The sequence below is a fragment of the Typopeltis vanoorti genome, chromosome 24 (assembly GCF_054136105.1).
Source record: "Typopeltis vanoorti isolate ZY-2024b chromosome 24, IOZ_Tvanoo_1.0, whole genome shotgun sequence".
Taxonomy (NCBI): domain Eukaryota; kingdom Metazoa; phylum Arthropoda; class Arachnida; order Uropygi; family Thelyphonidae; genus Typopeltis; species Typopeltis vanoorti.
This window is the reverse complement of record NC_143572.1, coordinates 35502508-35524915: the sequence shown is the minus strand read 5'-3', so window position 1 is coordinate 35524915 and position 22408 is coordinate 35502508. Positions and strand designations below refer to the sequence as shown.

At 37.2% G+C, this 22408-nt stretch overlaps 1 protein-coding gene across 1 annotated transcript in view; it reads left to right on the top strand.

Annotated features, from left to right (window-relative positions):
* Positions 1-22408, top strand: part of gbb (TGF-beta family member glass bottom boat) — a 124325-nt gene that overhangs the window by 60670 nt on the left and 41247 nt on the right. The window contains exon 3 of the mRNA XM_090413709.1: positions 10903-11054. Coding sequence (XP_090269835.1) covers positions 10903-11054 — 152 coding nt within the window. The remainder of the gene's footprint in view (positions 1-10902; positions 11055-22408) is intronic.

Genomic DNA, 22408 nt, shown 5'->3' with positions numbered 1-22408 from the left:
CAATCCATTATGAAATGATAAAACATCTACCCTCATCTTCTGTGAATATCCTTCTCTTAATATACAATAGAATACTTGCAGAGGAAGAGTTTCCAGATTCTTGGCATAAGTCAGTTGTCATTGCTTTCCCAAAACCAGGAAAGGATTCAACACAAGCAAATAATTGTCAACCTATTGCTCGGACCAGGTGTCTTTGTAAGATATTAAAGAAAATGGTTAATGCCAGGCTTCTCTGGTATTTAGAAAGCAATGATCTTCTCTCCAATACACAATATAGCTTCCATAGACATCGTTCATTGGACAATTTGGTTTGTTTAGTATCTTGTATAAGAGATGCATTTCTGAAACAAGAACATCTGGTTTCATTTTCTTTGACATGGAAAAGCTTATGACAGCCTGGAAATGTGGCTTATTAAAAGATCTCTGTAATCTCAGTCTCAGGGGGCACCTTCCTGTATTTATTAAAAAACTTTCTGTCGAGGTGTACTTTCCAAGTCAGAGTGGAAAGTATACTATCTCGGCCATATAATCAAGAACAGGGTATTCCTCAAGTTTATATCCTAAACTTGACACTTTTTGCTATCAATGTTAACTCAATCACTAAACAGTTCCCCGTCCTCTGTAAACAACACTCTATATGTCGATGACTTTACAATTTACTGTCATTCTCGTAACATGAGGGTAATTGAAAGACAATTTCAGGAAGCAGTTGATCATGTTTCTCCATGGGCTCTTAGTAATGGGTTCAGGTTTTCAACAGAAAAAAGTGTCTGTGTACACTTCTGACAAAAATGTACACTTCACATAGATCCTTAATTAAGAATGAGATGAACTGTTATTCCAGCAGCAATACAGGCCAAGTTCTTGGGACTCTTTCAGAAACAAACTTACATTCCTTGCACACATTCATCATTTCAAGTCATTGGTTCTGCAAGGCAGAATAACCTTCAATGGTTGGATCCCATCAATCATCATCATTATTATTATTATTATTATTCAGGCCTCCATGGAGTCAAAAGACTCATCGTGGGAGATCCTTCCTAAGAACGTAAAGTCTGTCAAGACTCATCGAGGGGAGATCCCCCGCCCCTAAGAAAAACAAAGTCTATCATACCACTCCTTAAACTCATTGACCGTCTCGCTCTCACCACTCCATCAGGCAATGCATTCCACGGTTCAACCACCCTCCATGCAAAGAAACCACTCCTCACCCTCCTGCTCACAGTTTCCTTTCGTAACTTCCAGGAATGGCTTCTTGTCATCACTCCTTCCTGCTGTTCAACCAAGCGAAAGAACTCCCCAGTGTCAACCCTGTAACCACCTCTCAACAGTTTAAAAGTCTCAATCATATCACCTCTCCTTCTTCTATCCACCAAACTCTGCAGTCCACATTCCCTCAGCTGATCCTCATAATCAAAATTGTACAGTCCTGAAACCATCTTTGTCATCCGTCTTTGTACCCTTTTCACAGTTAATTTATCCCCTTCAAATCCTGAGGACCAAATCTGAGAACAATAATCTAAGTGTGGTCTGATCCGAGACTTATACAATGAAATGATAACCCTTTTATCTCTGCAGGTCAGTGTCCTTCTTATAATTGCAGCAATCCTCTGTGTTACCTTCGCCACCTTTGAATATGTCCCCTAAATTTCAGGTTTCTATCAATCATCAACCCAAGATCTCTTGTCTCCCCAACTTCCTCCAGTATAACTCCTCCCATAGAGTATGCAGCATCCCATCGATGTTTCCCAAACCTCAAGACCTTACATTTTGCTGCATTAAACTGACACCCCATTCATTTGCCCATCTATCTAGCTTATTCAAATCCTCTTGCAGGGCTACCACATCTGCACTATTACTAATAATCCTTCCCAGCTTCGTATCATCCGCAAACAACTGAATATCCCTTGCAATCCACTGGCAATGTCATTGATATAAAGGTTAAACAATATAGGTCCTAGTATTGAGCCCTGTGGGACTCCACTTGTAACTCTCTGCCTCCTTGAAACTGCTCCACCATACACAACTCTCTGATACCTATCAGACAGCCAATCCTGAATCCAGTTGACTAATCTGACATCCAGACCCATGTGCTGCAACTTAAATATCAGCTTATCATGTAGCACCCTGTCAAATGCCTTCGCTAAGTCTAAGAAAATTGCAGTATATGCCTTTCTCTCATCTAATGTTCTTGTAACTTTATTATAAAAGGCTAGCATATTGCTAAAACAAGAGCACCCTTTCACAAATCCATGTTGACTCTCATTACCCTCATCTGCCCAATGCTGTATACGGTCCCTCACTACTTTCTCCAAGATCTTAACAACTACTAATGACACACAAACTGGCCTATAATTAGACACTTCCAGTCTGTTACCACCCTTATGCAATGGCACTATCTTACCTTCCTTCCATTCCCTGGGCATTTTTCCCGCAGCCAGACTTTCATTTAAAAGCCAGGTTAAAGGCAGTTCCCTAGCACATGCTCTCAAAACTCGTAGTGAAATACCATCCAATTCCAAAACTTTACTGACATCCAGAGTACTCGGTATCTGAAACACACTCTCCTCCTGTACCTCTAAACCTTGAACCTGCCCTATCCCTCTAGCATTAAAACTGACTTCTCTAGGATGAAATATTCCAATAAAGTGTTCATTGAATCTATTTAGTAATAATTATTATTATTAGTCAAAGATATACTATTAAACAATATGCATGGACAAAATTTAAGTTTAGCAATGCTGTATCTATATATAAGCAAAATTACAGAAAGATTACATAAATACACAATATCAAAAGCTACAGCAGTACATAAATAGTCAAAAATAAACTATAAATACTATATGTGTACAAAAATCAAGTTAAGCAATGCAGTATCTACATGTAAATAAAATTACAGTCACATGTGTTTGTATGAATTAATTATTTGTAGAAAGTTAGGAACATTTGCAGTCTGTTTGAGTCTGATAACATCTGCCTGAGTATATATGGCTTGGCTAGATAGGTAAAATTTTTTATTCCTCTCTCGTACATACAGCACTGGATGTGGATTATACATATGAGAAGAGATAGTCTGTAAAGAATTCAGTGAGTCTGTATAAATTACACACTTTTGATAGTAATTTTCTTTTATATGCACAAGTGCAAGCTGAAAGGCATGTAACTCTGCTGTATAATTACTGCAATCAGGTTGGATCTGGTTGGAGATGGCAATGTCAAGAAAAACAGCAGCCCAGCCAACACAGGTATCAGTTCCTGAGCCATCAGTATAGATGGCCAAGAAATCAGAGTGGGCTGTTATGTGTGTGCATTAAACATTGCAGGTAGACAGATGATGGAGTATGAGACTTCTGTAGCTGACAAAGTGAAAGGTTGCAGGATGGATAGCAAACCTGCCATGGAGGGATGCTGTCATGTTTGGCGTAGGCAATGTTGTCAAAATTCATGCCAACATCCTGCAGTCTCTTTAACATGTATGCTAAAAGGACGTATGGCAGTCTGATTGTGTGTGATATTGAGCTTCCCAATGTAAAGAAAAGAGACTAGTCCATATAGGATGATCTGGGAGATATTTTATCTTTAGGGTATAATTAAGAGACAATGTTTTCATCTAAATGATAGAGCGAGTTCATTTGCTTGAACATCAAGACTTTGAGCAGGTTATGTGCAAAAGACACTAGTAGCTATCCGTATACCCTGATGATGATGTTGATGATGACAATGAATGGAAACGGTAGGAGAGATGGAATGAGAGAGGTATGGGAATGCTAGAAGACGAGAGGATGGAAACAGTAGGAGAGACGGAATGAGAGAGGGATATGGAAGTGCTAGAAGTGGAGAAAATGGAAACAGTAGGAGAGAGGGAATGAGAGAGATGTATGGGAGTGCTAGAAGAGGAGAGAATGGAAACAGTAGTAGGAGAGGGAATGAGAGAGACCTATGGGAATGAAAGAAGAGGAGAGAATGGAAACAATAGCAGAGAGAATGGTAAGAGGTATAATCTATGGTGACTCAGTGATCTGTGGTATTCAAGATAGGATGCGTGAGTGTTTGCCAGGAAGAACAATAGTAAGGGTGGCTATGGCAATTAAGAGAGGTGAAGAGGTGGATGAGATGATTGTGATGGTAGGAACAAATGACTTGAGTGGTAATGTAAGTCAGGCAGCAAGAGATATGTGATTTTTGCTTGAGGCTGTATGGAAGAAGACAGAGAGAGGAAAAATAGTGTGCGTGTTGCCTAGGTATGATAATGACGAGCTGAGCAGAAGAGCAGTAATATTGAATGACATAATAGCTAGAATGTGTGACAAGAGAGGACTGGTATATGTGGATGCTTGGAGTGCATTGAGGAAAGAGAGGAATTGTATGCGAGAGACTGCTTACATTTGAATGAGGAAGGACGTAGGCATCTGGAGAGATTGCTGTTCTGAACGAGTCAGTGTGTCCCAGGGAGGATGATAGCAGGGGTAGCCTCTTGTGGGAATGGATACTTGGGAGAAGGGAGACGACATCAGGTAACACTGAGCCCAGTGGAGTCTAGAGGGCATAATGCTGGGTATAGAAACAATGGCATTTATATCCTTTATACTAATGCCAGGAGTATCTGGAATAAGGGAGAGGAATTGGTGGCGCAGATAGCATCAGCCTGGCCAAAAATTATTGGGATCACTGAGATGTGGTTGACAGAAGAGGATATAATCACAGGAATAGAAGTTGCTGGGTACACCATTTTTCAGCAGGATAGGAGGGGTAAGCGTGGTGGGGTACTGCTTATGATAGGTGATGACCTATGTCCTCTAAGAGTGGAGGCTTGGGAAGGCAGTGAGACAAATGATTTTGAGAGCATATGGTGTGAGGTAGAGGTAGGCAAGACAGGATATTTAGTGGGATGTTGCTACAGACCCAGGAGCACAGAGGATGGGGACCAGGAGATGTTTAGACAGTTAAGTTTGGCAAGTGCAAGAAGAATGATTGTTATGGGAGATTTTAACTACAGTAGTATAAATTGGGGAGAGGAAGATGCATGTAGCAATAGGGAATGGAATTTCTAGAATTCTTGAGGGACAAATGTCTTAGGCAACATGTAACAGAGGGAACAAAAGGTTCAAGAGTTTTGGATTTGGTTATAGCATCAGAAGAGTTGTTAATAACTGAGATGACATCTCTCCCACCAGTTGGAGAGAGTGACCATATGGTTTTGACTTGGAAAATGAATAGACATGCAGGAGTATCAAAGAGACGGGAACTTATGTGGAATTATAAAGCAGGTGTTGGTTGTCAGTTTTGATGTCTCCTCCCTATTCACAAATGTCCCACTCAAAGAATCCTTAGAGCTAATCCAAGATAAATTTCCTCCCGATATCACAGCCCTATTTCAGTTCATAATGAACTCAGGCTATTTTGTTTGGCAAGGAAAATTCTACAAACAAATAGAGGGGACAGCCATGGGTTCTCCACTCTCCCCACCCTTGGCCAACTTTTATATGGAGACTTTTGAATAGAAAGCCTTAAACTCTGCCCCACAAAAATCAACCATATGGCTTCTCTATGTTGATGATGTGTTCACTATTTGGCCATATGGCTCCGATGCACTCCTCTCCTTCTTAACACACTTAAACAACCAACACCCCAGAATCAAGTTCACCCTGAAAGAGGAAAAAAAACAACTGCCTTACTTTCTTAGACACACTAGTCACTTGCCAGCCTGATGGAACCTTGGTTTTCTCAGTTTATAGAAAACCCACCCATACAGGCAGATACATTCACCAACAATCCCCCCACCCCACAACAATATGGAGTCATTAAGACACTACACAACAGGGCTAAACTTATCTGTTCAAATGACAATACCAAACCACAGAACTAAACCACATTCTCAACACTTTCTCAGCCAATGGCTAACCCCCCCAAAAAAATAAATCCAAAAAATATTGAAACCAATAAACCACAACCTCCCTCTCCCCCTTCACAAGGATCACTCTAAATCCATCACCATTCCCTATATCCGAGGCACCTCGATAAAAATTACAAAAATCCTAAAAAAACATGACTTAACTTCTTGTTACAAACTTTAGAAAAAATTGGCATCCCATATCTGCTCCACTAAAGACCAACCTCTCCCCCTAAGCCTACCTGGTGTATACCAAGACCCATGCAGCTGTAAGCTGTTCTACTTTGGCCAAACAGGCAGGACAGCTAATATCAGAATTTCAGAACACAAAGACTACATCCGGTTTCACCAATTCAACCACTCTGGTCTTGCAAACCATGCTCTGGATATCCGCCATAGAATATGGTGGAAGAAAGCCACGATAATACACCGTAGTAAATTCAAATACGAAAAGGCTATTCATGGAATCAGCCTCAGCCCTAAAAAACAACCCAAACCTCAACAAATTTGGTTGTATGAGACTGCCCTAAATTTGGGAAACCTACATCAGAAGACCTTCAGCCCAATTGGCTAAGAATACCAACATTGCCTGCTAGGGGGCACCATCAGGACTTTTAGGAGAAAGAATACTTCCTGCTTCGTTCCTCATTTACTGTTTGTTGTGCTTGCGTGCACATGTCTTGTTTTTAAGTTCCTGTGATAATGGCAACATGATGTCGCCAAAATATTGGAAGTGTATTAAAATTTATTTTAATGTATATTGTATTGTATGTTGTAATTTCCTTAAGCTATTTAGTAAGAATGTATAACCAACGTCTAAGCCACACATAGGTTAAAGCAGTACCCTCACTAGAATATATATGCCTGCAAAGTGGCATATATATTCTAGTGAGGGTACTGCTTTTCAGTAAGCCAACTATTTTATCCACTTCTGTCTCCTCGTGACCATCATCACTCATTAAGGTTAATCTTCCATAGTCATGCTTCCTCTTGCCACATAACGAAAGAACGCCTATGGATTTCCTTTGGCCTGCTCAGCTATATTCTTCTCATGATCTGATTTTGCCTTCCTTGCTATGCTGTTCAACTTTTTTGCCTATGTCTTGTACTGTTCATGAGTTTGCTAGTCACCTTTCTCTTTTATATACCTTATACAGCATTTTTTTCTTCTGCTGCTCGTGCTTAATGAGATTACTCATCCATCTAACTCCTACCTGAACTAACCATCCTTACCATAGGTATACAAGTTAATACTACTTCTTCTAGATGACCCTTAACTATATTCCATGCATTACTAACATCCTTACCCTTCAGTGTTTTATGCCATGGTACAGATTTAAGCTTCTTCTGAAGCATGTCATAATCACCTGCCTTCTAGATCCACAAATAATTCTTCTTGATAGAATATTCCTCATGTTTTACACTTTTCCAAGTCAAGACTGCATTGTCACTTTCACCAATTGGATGCAATGTTGTCACCAAGGTGACAACATTGCCTCCAATTGGTGAAAGTGGACCAAGGTGGACCAAGCTAACATCACTCCTATCTCAGTATCTTCCATAATGCAAAACACATCTCCTTGTGAATATGTATAATGTTATGCATTAACTACCTTACCCCAGTCCTGAAGATATTTTCAGGTGCATACTTTGTTTGCTCACACTTGGATAAAGGATTAAACTAAATTTATTATAGTCTAACCAAGTGAAAAATAAACTTTCAACATCTTTCTCTAAATCCAGAGTAATTTAATAAAAAGTTGGCACACCTTTTGGTAACTCCTATAGGTAAATATGACCTCGGCATTGCTTCTGCCTGGTATCTCCACTTCTGGGCCTGGCTCCCACTGAAGAGACCTCAATAAAGGTCAAAACTAGTCTGGGTTGTGGCCCTTCCCTTTAATGCATAACATTACACATATCCACAAGGAGATGTGTTTTGCATTATGGGAGATACTGAGATAGGAGTGATGTTAGCTTGGTCCACCTTTGCTACGAGTTGCCCGGTGTTGAACTACCTTACCCCAGTCCTGAAGATATTTTCAGGTGCAAACTTTGTTTGCTCACACTTGGATAAAGGATTAAACTAAATTTATTACATTCCTTAGATACTGACTGATGTGTAACTTGTTACTGCAGACTTAGATCCTCCTTTATGCAAAGGAATTATTATGCTCTCCTTCTACTCTCTTGGACTTTGCCAGATAATAATAAATTTAGTTTAATCCTTTATCCAAGTGTAAGCAAACAAAGTCTGCACCTGAAGTATCTTCAGGACTGAGGCAACTGGTGGTAAAGGTGGACCAAGCTCTCATCACCCCCTTGTCTCAGTATCTCCCATAACACAAAGCACATTTCCTTGTGGACAAGTATAATGCTATGCAATAAGGGAAGGGCCACTATCCAGCCTGGTTTCGATCTTTATTGAGGTCTCGTCAGTGGGAGCCAGACCCAGAAGTGGTGATACTAAGAAGCCTGAAGATACTTCAGGTGCAAACTTTGTTTGCATACACTTGGATAAAGGATTAAACTAAATTTATTATAGTCTAACCAAGTGGGAAAAAACTTCCAACATCTTTCTCTAAATCCAGAATAATTTAATAATAAGGTGATACACCTTTTGGCAACTTGTATAGGTAAATATGACTTCTCCATTGCTTCTACCTTAGTATCACCACTTCTGGGTCTGGCTCCCACTGACAAGACCTCAATAAAGATCGAAACCGATCTGGGTAGTGGCCCTTCCCTTAATGCATAGCATTATACATGTCAGCAAAGAAGTGTGCTTTGCATTATGGGAGATACTGAGACAAGGGATGATGAGAGCTTGGTCCACCTTTACCACGAGTTGCCTCAGTCCTGAAGATACTTCAGGTGCAAACTTTGTTTGCTTACACTTGGATAAAGGATTAAACTAAATTTATTATAGTCTAACCAAGTGAAAAAACTTCCAACGACTTTGCCAGAGCTAAAACTTAAACAGCCTAGTCAAAGGCATTGCCTGTTCCCCAACACATTCTCTTAAAATGCAAGCCAATATATTTCATCCCATCCCACAACTGTATTTGCATTCAGATTCTGCAATACCTCCAAGGAGTCCAAAGACTCATCTGGGGAGGGCACCTACTCTACAGCTCTCTGTCTACATCATCTACATCAATGCCATCTACTGCTCACCACCACTATATTTTTTGTCTGTAAATTGCATGTGTCCTAAAGGCCGATTTTTCTGTATGTGGGATGAAAAGTCCAAGTTTCCTTTCAGATTGGCTAACTCACCTTCAACTGAATAATTTGATATAAAGATTCCTCCTGTTATGACGAGAATCTAATTTAGGCCTTTTCCAATCGAAGGCCACAATGTACCATTGTTCTTCAATTTTGCACTACAGAGGCGCTTGGCGTATATCATCCAGTCTTCAATTGGAGGATATACTCTGGCATAGTAGTCATTCAGTAGCTCAACAATTTCGTCTGCCTTTGTTATTTCTTTATTATATGCACTCATTAAAATTATCCTTCATAATGAAAAAACTCTTTGGGATTTTCTTTTGCCTGCTTGGCTAATTTCTTCTCATAATCTGATTTTACCTTTCTTACCATGCTGGTCACCTATCCTTGAACTGTTTTATGGTGAAGCTGTTATTGGTAGGTAGTTTTATTGGTTACCTGTAGCACTGATAAGATTATTGGTTGTTGGTAAACTTATTTACAAAAAGGATAGCTGCTTGTGAGATGTGGTGTTACAGAGGGATGTTGAGGATGTCATATACTGAAAGGTATACAAATGAATGGGTGTTAGAAAAGATCAGTAGAACTTTAAGGCTACATAAGGATATTAAGAGAAGAAAGTTAAAATATTTTGGACACATTGAAAGGATGGAAGGAGGACTTCTCAGAACAGTGATAGAAGTTAAAGTTCCTGTAAAAAGAGGAAGGAGTAGACCATCAATGAGATGGATAGACCATGTGTGGAGTGACTGATCTTTAGAAAGTGGAAGCCTCCAGAAAAGCATACAACAGGAGTACGTGGCGACGCCTGGTGTTGCACATCACCGAGCATTGGAGTGACAATGCGGCATCTGTGGATGCCCAGTGAATAGATTGATGGTAAACTTGTTATATTAAATGTTATTGAAAAAAGTTAATCATATTAATCAGATAAAAGTTTGAAGGATATGTAACAGAAAAATTTTACTTATTATTATCCTAAGACTCCATGGAGTCAATGACTTATCTAGGTGGTCCCTTTGTCATACATACAGCTCATCATACCTTGCCTTAAACACATTCACTCTGAGACACCACACTCTCAGGCAAGGCATTCCAATCATTGACAACTCCGCATGCAAAAAATCTGCTTCTCACTCCCTTGCTCACACTCTCCTTATGCAACTTCCAGGGATGACCTCTTGTTCTCCCCTGATATCCCACCATTTTTTGAAAAACCTCTTCAACACTGATCCTATAACAACTCCCTTACCAACTTGTACATCTCTGTCATACCATCCCTCCTGTCCACTAGACTCTGTAAATTGCCCCTTCTCAACCTTTCCTCATATTCAAATTCCAGAGATCAGAAACTATCTTAGCCAATCACTTCTGGACCCTTTCCAATATCTCCTTGTCCTTTTGAAAACCAGGTGACCAAATCTGTGCACATGTGGCCTAATCAAGGCTGTATACAATGGAACAAGAATCTCCTTACTTCTACAAGTCAGTGTCCTCCACATCATTTCCAGAATTCATTGTGTTGTCCTTACAATTTTGATAATGCGTCCTCTAAATTTTAGATCCTTATCCATCATCACTCCAAGATTTCTTATTTCCTCCACCTCCAGTTCACATTATTATATTTTGATCAGATGGGCTTTGATTTGTAACATAAATATAAAATTGTTTCAATTGCACTTTTAATTTTAATTTTCTCTCAGGTGTATTAGAAATTTTCCAGGTTCTATATAAAACATAAAATTAGATTTCTAGTTATACTTCTTGATTTTCTTTAATAGAGAGAAGCTTCTGTATCCAACAGATTCACTAACTGTGTCTCCCAGTGATAATGGATGGTTAGTGCTAAATGTATCAGAGCCAATAGTGACATGGATTGCTTTCCCTGAAAAAAATCTTGGTCTTTATCTACAAATTAAAGCAGATGGCTTAAGTAAGTGTTTTTCTTAATTTATTAATGTAATAGATCAGGTGGTGTTCAACCCGTCGATCATGATCGATCGCGGGATGATTTTTGGTCGATCTCTTGTATGTTCCTCCTTACTTACAAATTTAATTAAAATTGAAAACATAATATTTTATTTATCATTATTTTTTATTATTTTTAATTCGTTTTAAGTGTATTGCTATTGTTTATTTATTTTTTGTTAAAATTGTCAAATCAGTAATTTTCTTATAAGTCCGGGTAAATGAATTAATTTGGATCAGTGGAAGTCAAACAGCGAGCCAAGTGAATATGATTATAAGCAAAGTGTAAAAACTCGATTGCAGCTTAATTGTTAAATATTCCAAAGCACATTACATCGATTTTTTACTTAGGTTAAGTCCCATGTGAACATTGTAAAAAAAATAAACTTTGTCTCGGTATTATTATTATTTTGGGCGACTCCAGGAGTCCTTAGACTCATCGAGGGCCATCGAGGTATAGTTTGTATTAGATGTTTTTGTAAATAACTCTTTTGAAGCTAACTGTATATACTGCTTTAATAAAAATATGTTAGAGTGTTAAAAACAAAGGCAATGTTTTTGTCACCAAAGTTGTACATGGCGGCACTAGAAAGATTGTTATTGAAACTTGTATGTAGGCTCTAAGTGTAAACATCTCCAAAGTCAGTCAGAAAGAGCTCAAACAACTTTCTGATGGCCGGCAACTTACAATCAAAAGAAAGCGGAGGAGAACAAAAGGCATGCCGAACTTGAAACTTAAGATGAAAGACTCATACCGATTCTTTGGGAGTTGCCAAACTTCATGCAAGGTCTCAGAGGAGGCCTAATAAAAAGGGACTGAAGCAAGCAGAACGGGTCCCGGTTCCAGAATTGCTGTCAGAGAGGAGGCCGCCCGGTCCAGAGTCGCAGTCAGAGAAACTGCCCGGATCAATGTTGCTTGAGAGAGGAGTTTCCTGCTTCTAAAAAGGAGCTTCTCATTTCGAGACGTCGCTAGAGAGAGAGAGAGACTACTTTAAGGCTGCAGACAAGGTTTCAAATTGCCGCAGAAAGGTTTCCAGGCCAGGTTAATGTCAGACTTTCACCAGCATGTTGCGTTTTCATTACAATTTGATGAATCAAACGACTTCACTGATATTGCTCAGTTAATGGTATTTATTCACATGGTATTTCAAGATTATTCAAGTAAAGAAGAACTCTTGAAACTTATTCCATTATTGGGAAGAACTAGGGGAGAAGACATTTTTTCGGAATTTGATGAATTTGTGAAACAACACAAACTTCCGCTTTTTAAACTTGTGTCTGTTACTACTGATGGTGCTCCTGCAATGATAGGTAATAAATTAGGCTTCATTTCATTATGTAAAAACGATGACAAATATCCAGATTTTTTAACGTACCACTGTATTATTCACCAACAAGTACTGTGTAGTAAAAGATTAAACACAAAAGATGTTTTGGATATTACATTTAAAATTGTAAATTCTGTTCGAGGAAAATCCCTGCAACGGCGGTTATTTAAATTACAGGCAGATGATGATAGGGAACTTCTGTTGTACAATAATGTTCGCTGGCTCAGAAGAAGTCAATTTTTAGAAAGATTTCTTGTATTAATTAACAATATAAAAGTTTTCTTGATGAAAAAGGAGATATTTATCCACAATTGAGTGATAAAAGATGGTTGTTACACTTATCATTTTTAGTATATTTCTGTGTGAAATTAAGCAATTTAAATTTAGAGTTACAAGGTAGAGATAAAAATTTAATTGACATGTATAAGTTCAATAAAAACTTTCCAAGAATACTTACTTTTATTAAAGAAAAATATAAATGAACGCGAATTTAGACAATTCCGATATTTATTACAATTTTTTGAACAAAATCAAGAAATGCTTCGCTATGATTTAAAAGAATTTATTCATGAAATAGAATTAGTTGGGGAAGAAATAAATTCAAGATTTAAAGATTTTAATAAAACTGAAATGATTGTATCTTTTATGAATAATCCATTTCAAGAAAACTTGAACATCACAGAAATTTCAAATAAAATTAGTAGGCTGTTTGATATAAACCAAGCTGAAGTAGAACTTGAGATAATAAACATTCAGAATAGTTTACATTTAAAATCAATAAACAATGAAGTCATTTGGAAGTATGCACATAAAAAATTCCCAATATTAACTGATATTGCGTGAAAAATTCTGTCGTGTTTCAGATCGACATACTTGTCAGAATCCGCTTTTCCAAATATGACCGTCATAAAAAATCAATTAAGAAACCAAATTACAAATGATCATTTGGATGATTGTCTGCGATTGGCCACTTCTTCATATCAACTTGACTATGAAAATATTGCGAGGTGCAAACAATGCCAAATATATCACATTAACTTTTTTTTTTTTAATCAACCAGCACTTCCTGCAAATTGTGAGTTTGTAATCAATCTAACTTTGGTTTTCCAAAATAGAGAAATAAATATTTTATTCCAATATATTTGTTTTTTTTTTGTTGTATTAAAATATTTGTTGTATTAAAATAATTAAAAGTGATAAATAAATTTTTAAATACACAAAGTTTTTAGTTGTGAATTTTTTTTTTTTTTTAGTTGTTTATTTGTGCATAATCATATATCAGGTTGGGGGAACGTGATCTATATAAGAGAGTAGATCGGCGAATAACTTATATATGAGAGAGTAGATCGGCGAATAACATTTTATAGAAAAGTAGCTCGCTTAGTAAAAATGGTGAACACCACTGCAATAGATGATTAACCCATTACATTGAAATTAATTAAATTATATTGGATTTATTATTATTATTATTACTACCCCAAGACCTCATGGAGTCAAAGACTCATCTGGGAGGTCCTTTTATCACACACACACATCTCATCGTACCATGTCTTAAACACACTCAAACTCCTTGCAGACACCACACTCTCAGGCAAGGCATTCCAATCATTCACAACTCTGCTTGAAAAAAACCTGCCTCTCACTCCCTTACTCACACCCTCTTTATACAGTTTCCAGGGATGACCTCTGGTTCTCCCCTGATCTCCCACTATTCTCTGTAGAACCTCTCCACCATTGATCCTATAACAGCCCCTTACCAACTTGTAGGTCTCTATCATATCTCCCCCTCTTCCTCCTGTCCACCACACTCTGCAAATTACATCTTCTCAATCTTTCCTCATACTCAACATTAAAGAGGTCAGAAACTACCTTAGTCAGTCTCCTTTTGGATCCTTTCCAACATCTCTTCATCCTTCTGAAAACCCGGTGACCAAATCTTTGCACAATAGTCCATGTATGGCCTAATCAAAGCCTTATACAACGGAAGAAGAATCTCCCTACCTCTACACATCAGTGTCCTCCGCATCATTCCCAAAAGCCTTTGTGTTGGCCTCACAATTTTGGATGCATTCCGTAAATTTCAGATTCTTATCCACTATCATCCCTAGATCTCTTATTTCCTCCACCTCCAACAATATATTATCACCAAGCATGAATTCTGCATCCCATCTTTGTTTTCCAAATTTTGAAACCTTACATTTTGCAACATTAAACTCACATCCCCATTTCGGTGCCCAATCACTCAATTTATTCAAGTCTTCCTGAAAGGCCACAACAGTTTCACTACTCTTAATGGTTCATCCCAACTTTGCATCATCTGCAAACAACTGAATATCTCCATCCAAATCAATCTCCAATATCATTAATATACAAGTTAAACAGTAATGGCCCTAAAACAGACCCTGAGGCACTCCATTAGTGACTTTTCTTTTCCTGGATATCGCACCCCCATACACAACTTGATGATAACTATCAGATAGCCAGTCTCCAATCCAATGCACTAATCTAATATCCAACCCCATTTGGTCTAGTTTGACTGTCAACTTATCATGAGGTACTCTATCAAAGCCTTTGAGAAATCCAAGTGTACTACTGTGTATCCTTCTCCTCTGTCCAAGGAAGCAGTCACTTTATTGTAATAAGTAAGTAGATTACTAAAACATGACCTCCCTTTGCAAATCCATGCTGTCCATCAAAGATAATACCATTGTTGTCAACCCAACTCTGGATTCTAGTTCTCACAAGCTTCTCCAACAACTTAACCACAACACCTGACACATAGATAGGCCTATAGTTTGATGCTTGAGTTCGATCACCTCCTTTATGAAGTGGCACAATCTTGCCCTCCTTCCACTCTTTAGGGACTTGACCAAGTGCAAGACTCGTATTAAAAAAATATGTCAAGGCAGGTGTCAACTTCCTGGCATATTCCTTCAGAATATGCGATGATATATTATCAAGTCCCACAGCCTTATTTACATCTAGTTTACTCAACTCCCCAAGCACCTCTAACTTACTTATAGTCAGCCTCTCTTTCCCATCATCGACTGCTCTCAATCTCTCCATGAAGTCACATTCACAAGATTGAAAGATCTTTATGAACTGCTCATTAAGTATCTCCACCAACATTCTGCAACTATCTTTATACCATTTTCTCCAATCAATGTCATCCTTCCATAATCATTCTTTCTTTTGCTGGCTATATATCGAAAGAACTCCCTAGGATTCTTTTTAGCTTCATTAGCTAACTGCTGTTCATACCTCTCTTTAGCTACTCTCACCAACCAAGTCACCCTCCTTGCCTGGTATTTGTAGACCTCATGAAATTGGTTATTTCCACTTCTCTTATGCTGCCTCCACAATGCCCTTTTTCTCTGTATCACATGCTTAATCTCTTTATTCCTCCATTTCACACCTACCTTATTTAACCTTCTCACCCTTGGAATACATTTAGACATTGCATCTACTAGATAGTTTTTGAAAATCCCCCAAGCTGCATTGATCTCTTTTCCAGCTAACTCCTCATTCCATGCTACACCTGCAAGCTGTCTCCTGATCTCTTGATAATCACCCCCCACCTTGTAGTTCCACATATACCCTTTTCTCACAGAGGTCTTCGCACTGCTGGCAACCACCCAGGTAATCACCTCATGGTCACTCTCACCAATTGGTGGACGATTTGACACCTCATTTATAATTACATCCTCTGATGAGATGACCAAATCCAAGACCATTAATCTTCGTGTGCCCTCTGTTACATACTGTCTGAGGTAGTTATTCCTCAAAAAACTCAGAAATTCCAACAATCTTTGGGTGAAAAGACGCAATTAGTGCAACCATTTCATCTGCCTTGTTTCTTATACTTTTAGCATTTGTATACAAACACAACAGCTCATTTCTGGATCTACAGCTAGTTCCACTGATACCACTCACTCGATGTGATCTCTCCATGTTTGACTGGGGCCATACCCCTTTCTCTTTCTTCATTTTAGAACTCTTTTCAGTTCCAACTGTTTCCTCTTGATCCCTGGTCATCACATTCCTTTCCTGCCTACACATGCTCTCACGTCCTCTTTGAGCATCCACCTTTCTCATGCTGGTACCCCTGTCCACCCTGTTAGAGCAATAAATTCTCAATCTCAAACAAGATTGAGAATTTATTGCTAAGATATAGCCAGTTCTTATTATAGAGTATTGTGTTACCGCAAACTCATGCTCACAATATGAAATATTGAAGATTTAACTGAAACCTCATATCACCAATTCTATTTTCAAGGAACTCCTTAAAACTTAAAGGACAAACCTTCTTGTAACAAACTTATTTTTTGGGTTGCTACAAATTGTCTATAGTGAGAGATAACTGTATTTAAAGCAATTCGAAGTGCAAAGTGCAGAATTGTTAATAGGAGGTGAAAGCAAAGGGTTAAATAATGCAAGCAACAAATCTCAGTCTAATACTTATGAAACACTTAAAGAAACTTAAAATAATGTATATTGAAACTGTATTAAGTTAAATGATTTGAGGAAATTGCTTTCATTAGGGCAATAATTTTAGTTATTTTTAATATTTTACATGTACTTCATTTGTCAAAAAAGACCTTTCACGAAGGCATTTCTTAGTTTGGCATCAGTATGTGGCAATAAGCTTTTTGAAATTAATTATAATTGTGTATATATGTATATATCTATCTATTTTCTTCTTATTCCTTCCCTCCTCTTTTATCTTGTGGTGTCAAGAATATTTCTACATTTAACTGCTACCGTATTGAGGATAAGGTGGTTAGCCCTATGCCTCTATATAAATAAATATATATATATATATATATATATATATTGTGTGTGTATTTTTCTTTAGAAGAAATCATATCAAGAACATTTATTTTGAAGAAAAATGTTCAGCTATAAATACCTGGTTTTATTTTTATTCATATTACGTTTTCCCTCTCTCCCCTGTCCTTTGGGAGAGGGGGGGGTTGAGTACTCCTAATAAGGGATTAAGCATATATATTTTATGACTATAAATCCGTGTGTATTCACGGGGCCAGTTTGCCTGTTCCGAGGGACGAAAAACCCAAGTTTCTGGGTGAAAAAATCCCCTCTGCTTCCATATGAGACCAGCTTACTCACCTTTAGTCAAAAGAGACTGATAAAGGTTCCTAATGTCATAGATGGGAATCGAACCCAGGTGTTTCCTACCAAAGGGCTTTGTCTATACCAATTGAGCTATAGAGGCTTAATATGTGATTGAAAAAATGAAATTAAAAAAAATGAAATTGAATAACAACAAGAGATATTTTGCAATATTCAGTTTTTGAGTGTGTGGGATATTTGTCCTAATCTGCTAATTATTATGTTATGTGATTAGTAATTTTACTCTTGAGAGACACTTGTGACATTATAATTAGGAATTATAGACACGTTAACACAAGAATATTTTAATATTTGCCAAATATTTGAGTCTGAAACTAACAGACTATCTTCAGTGGCTACATAGGAGTTTTTAACAAGGTGGAATACCAATAATTGATCATTCAAAAGTAGAACGAGCCACGTGATGTTACATTGCTGAGCATTAAAGAGAGGAAAAATTTCATCAGAGTGATGACTAAATTATAGGTATTAATTCACAATTTCATATAATAATCTTAATTTATAAATAACATTAGACTAATGTAGGAATTAAAAGTCTCAGTTAAAAAAAATGTATATATATATATATTTTTTTTTTGTTGTTGTTGTTTTTTAATGTGTTATCCGGATTAAATTTTCCCATATTTTTGATAAGGATATACAGTCATTTCGATTCAAGTTAGGGCATTGAAGTAAGGCCTCAGCACTCTCTTTGAATAGGCGTTCGAATTTATAGCGACATCTGTGTAGAAGGCAAGTCTTGGACCAGAGGATGTTATGGCTTGTCTCTATCCTGTGTTGAGCCAATCCAGACTTATCGGATTTGTTGTGCAGAATGTATGATTGATGTTCTTGAATTCTTTTTTCTATAGATCGTCCTGTTTGTCAAAGTAAGACAAATTGCAGTTACAAGGAACTTGATATACACCAGGATAGAGACAAGCCATAACACCCTCTACATAGTTGAGTGTTTATCTTTAGAAGAGGGGAAATAGGTGGATATTTTGTTAATATGGATATAAGTGACTGTTAAATCATATTTCTTCAGAATTCTTGAAATTGGTTCTGAAATCCTGGAAATATATGGAATTGGAACTCGACATATAAATTCTTTGTTGTTTTAGATTGGATTGTAGGAATCGAACAGATGTTGTGTACTTTTTTCAGAGAAGCTATTTAATTTCATGTGATGTTTGATAGCTGAAAGTTCTTTCTGTAATTCATGAGGAGTTGAACAATTAGTTCTAGCTTGTTGGATTAAACATTTTATGATTCCTGTTTTTTGATAAGGATGATCAGCAGATTGTTTGAGACTATAACGTCCAGTGAAAGTGGGTTTTCTGTAAACTGTTGTTGTTAGAATACCTGAAGGTGAACGGATGAGGAAGATGTCTAAAAAGGATACTTGTTGTCTTTTTCAATCTCCATGGTAAACTTAACACGAGGATGTAAGGAATTGATTCTGGCTGAAAAGGGAGGTAAGGAATCTCTGTTACGAGACCTTTTTTTTTTTTAATTGAGACTTTTAATTCCTACATTAGTCTAATGTTATTTATAAATTAAGATTATACGAAATTGTGAATACCTATAATTTAATCATCAGTCCGATGAAATTTTTCCTTTCTTTAATGCTTAGCAATGTAACATCATGCAGCTCATTCTACTTTTGAATGATCAATTGTTGGTATTCCACCTTGTTAAAAACTGTTCCTATGTAGCCACTGAAGATAGTCTGTTAGTTTCAGACTGAAATATTTGGCAAATATTAAAATATTCTTGTGTTAACATGTCTATAATTCCTTGTGATTAGTAAGTTTGCTCCACAGTGAATGCCAAATAGATGCATTCGAGAGCATCAGCACTCTCTCAATTTGATATATACTTTTAAATTTAGTTTTTTTTTAAATTTTCATTTTCATGGGAATATCACATATATTCAGCTAGATTAGTTACAAAGATTTCAGGTAAGTTAGGTTAATTTTATGGTATATGGTGGGTATTGACAAGAGTGTGCTGTGATAAGGAAACATTATTAAAAAATTCATTAAATTTGTATTAAAAACAACTTACTTTGTTAAGAAAAAAATCATTCTATTTATACATCAGTTCTGTTCTTCATTTCTGAGATGTAAACATTGAAAGTTTTTTCACTTGGTTATACTATAAGATATGAGATACTAAGGCATCAATTGCCTTAGTATCTCATAATGCAAAGCATACACCCTTTTAGATGTGTGTATAATGCTATGCATTATGGGAGGAGCCACTACCCAGACCAGCTTCAACCTTTATTGAGGTCTCATCACTGGGAACCAGTTTCAGAAGAGATACAAGGTTGAAGTGATGCAGAAGTCATATATTTCTTGGCATTTTTAATTTGTAAGTATAACCAAGTGAAAAAAAACTTTCAACATATATCTCTAATCCAGAGTATTTTAATAATAAGGTGTGACACCTTTTGTCTACTTGTATATGTGAACTATATGACTTCTCATTATTTGAACCTTGGCATCACTTCAGTGTGTATAGCATTATACGCAACAAAGGGTGAATGCTTTGCATTATGGGGTACTAAGGCAATTGATGAGAAGTCATTAGCCTTATATATATAAGTAACCCAGTCATGAAGATACTTCAGATTGTTTACTTACACTTGGATAAAGGATTAAACCAAGAATGTAATTTCTTGGCATCTTTAATTTATGAGATGTAAATGCTGTGTAAATATGGAAGAGGCAGACATAGTTTATTTTCTTTAAGTTTTTAACTTAACTTTGTATTCTTGGTTTTAAAAAGGTGTACACAAAATATCTTCAACACTTCTTCCAGTTGTCAAGAAGGATAAAATAAATGTCAGTGTTTTTTTTTAAAATTAAAATATTCATTTAAATGTTTTTTTTTTAATTTACTAACATAAAAATATGTTAGTAATCTAACAGGAAATCACAAGGAATAACAAACTACGTTTCACTTCTTGACTGTGTGTAATCTACAGAGTAGAACCAAGCTGTGTGTGTGTGTGTGCTTTCATGGGAAGTAAAGAAGGCATGTGCGGTCACATGCCTTTAATTCCCATGAAAATTTCAGTCCTCACACATGCACCAGCATGTGTGCTACCTAGTCTCTGTTCACCATGAGTTGATAAAAACACTTTGATGTTTTGTTACATACTATGTGTAGGGAACCGCATTACTTACTCTTCATATTCAACACGTTTTGACAATACTGTTCTACCTTAAGTAAAGGGGGATAAAAATCCCTTATTGTTTTTCAGCTCAGCCAGTATGCGAAACTAAGATCGAAAACTACGATCTAAACGTTTCATGCCGACGAACTGTCGGCGGATCCAAGCGTAAGTGACCACTTGGTAGTGCCACACCAAGGCAACTCGATGCAAAGGTGGAGCAAGCTCCCTCACTATCCTTGATATTTTCTCATAATGTAAAAACACACAGCTCCTAGGAGTTGTAGAACTGCTTTACATTATGAGGAGAGGTCACTACCCAGACCGGTTTCAACCTTTTTTGAGGTCTCATCAGTGAGTAGCTAGACCTAGATAATATCAAAGTTTAAGTGAAAAAGAACTTACATACCTTCGCTATACGAATGCCAGAAAGGTGTGCCACTATATTATGTTATAACGTATTATAACTAAGATGAAAAGCCAAACGGCTATTTTTTCTGGCGAGGTTGATAAGTAAAGGGGATAAAACTATAACTCCTAGGAGCTGTGTGTTTTTACATTATGAGAAAATATCAAGGATAGTGAGGGATCTTGCTCCACCTTTGCATTGAGTTGCGTTGGTGTGGCACTACCAAATGGTCACTTACACTTGGATCCGCCGACAGTTCGTCGGCATGAAACGTTTAGATCGTAGTTTTAGATCTTAGTTTCGCATACTGGCTGAAAAACAATAAGGGATTTTTATCCCCTTTACTTATCAACCTCGCCAGAAAAAATAGCCGCTTGGCTTTTCATCTTAGTTATAATATGTCATAACATAATATAGTGGCACACCTTTCTGGCATTCGTATAGCGAAGGTATGTAAGTTCTTTTCACTTAAACTTTGATATTATCTAGGTCTAGCTACTCACTGATGAGACCTCAAAAAAGGTTGAAACCAGTCTGGGTAGTGACCTCTCCTCATAATGTAAAGCAGTTCTACAACTCCTAGGAGCTGTGTGTTTTTTACATTATGAGAAAATATCAAGGATAGTGAGGGAGCTTGCTCCACCTTTGCATCGAGTTGCCTTGGTGTGGCACTACCAAGTGGTCACTTACACTTGGATCCGCCGACAGTTCATCGGCATGAAACGTTTAGATCGTAGTTTTCGATCTTAGTTTCGCATACTGGCTGAAAAACAATAAGGGATTTTTATCCCCTTTACTTATCAACCTCGCCAGAAAAAATAGCCGTTTGGCTTTTCAACTGTTCTACTTTGTATGATTTACAGTCATACTGTGGTTATCTTGATATTTGTAATAGTTCATGACTATTTATTTCATATAAATAACAGATATCAATAACATTAAATAAATAAATAAATTTATTTCAAGTAAATAACTTTTCAAAAATGAATCCTTCATGAATTTCCTGGATGCACAGTGTACACGTAGCATGCCCTGAATATATGCTTCTGATTAATTTAAACTACTGTATGTTATGCCACTAATTCTTCTCCTTCATGTAATGACAAGAGTCCATCCTGGAAGTTACGAAAGGAAACTGTTTGCAAGAGGGTGAGGAGTGGTTTCTTTGCATGGAGTGTGGTTGAACCATGGAATGCATTGCCTGATGGAGTGGTGAGAGCGAGAACGGTCAATAAGTTTAAGGAGTGGTATGATAGACTTTTTGTTTC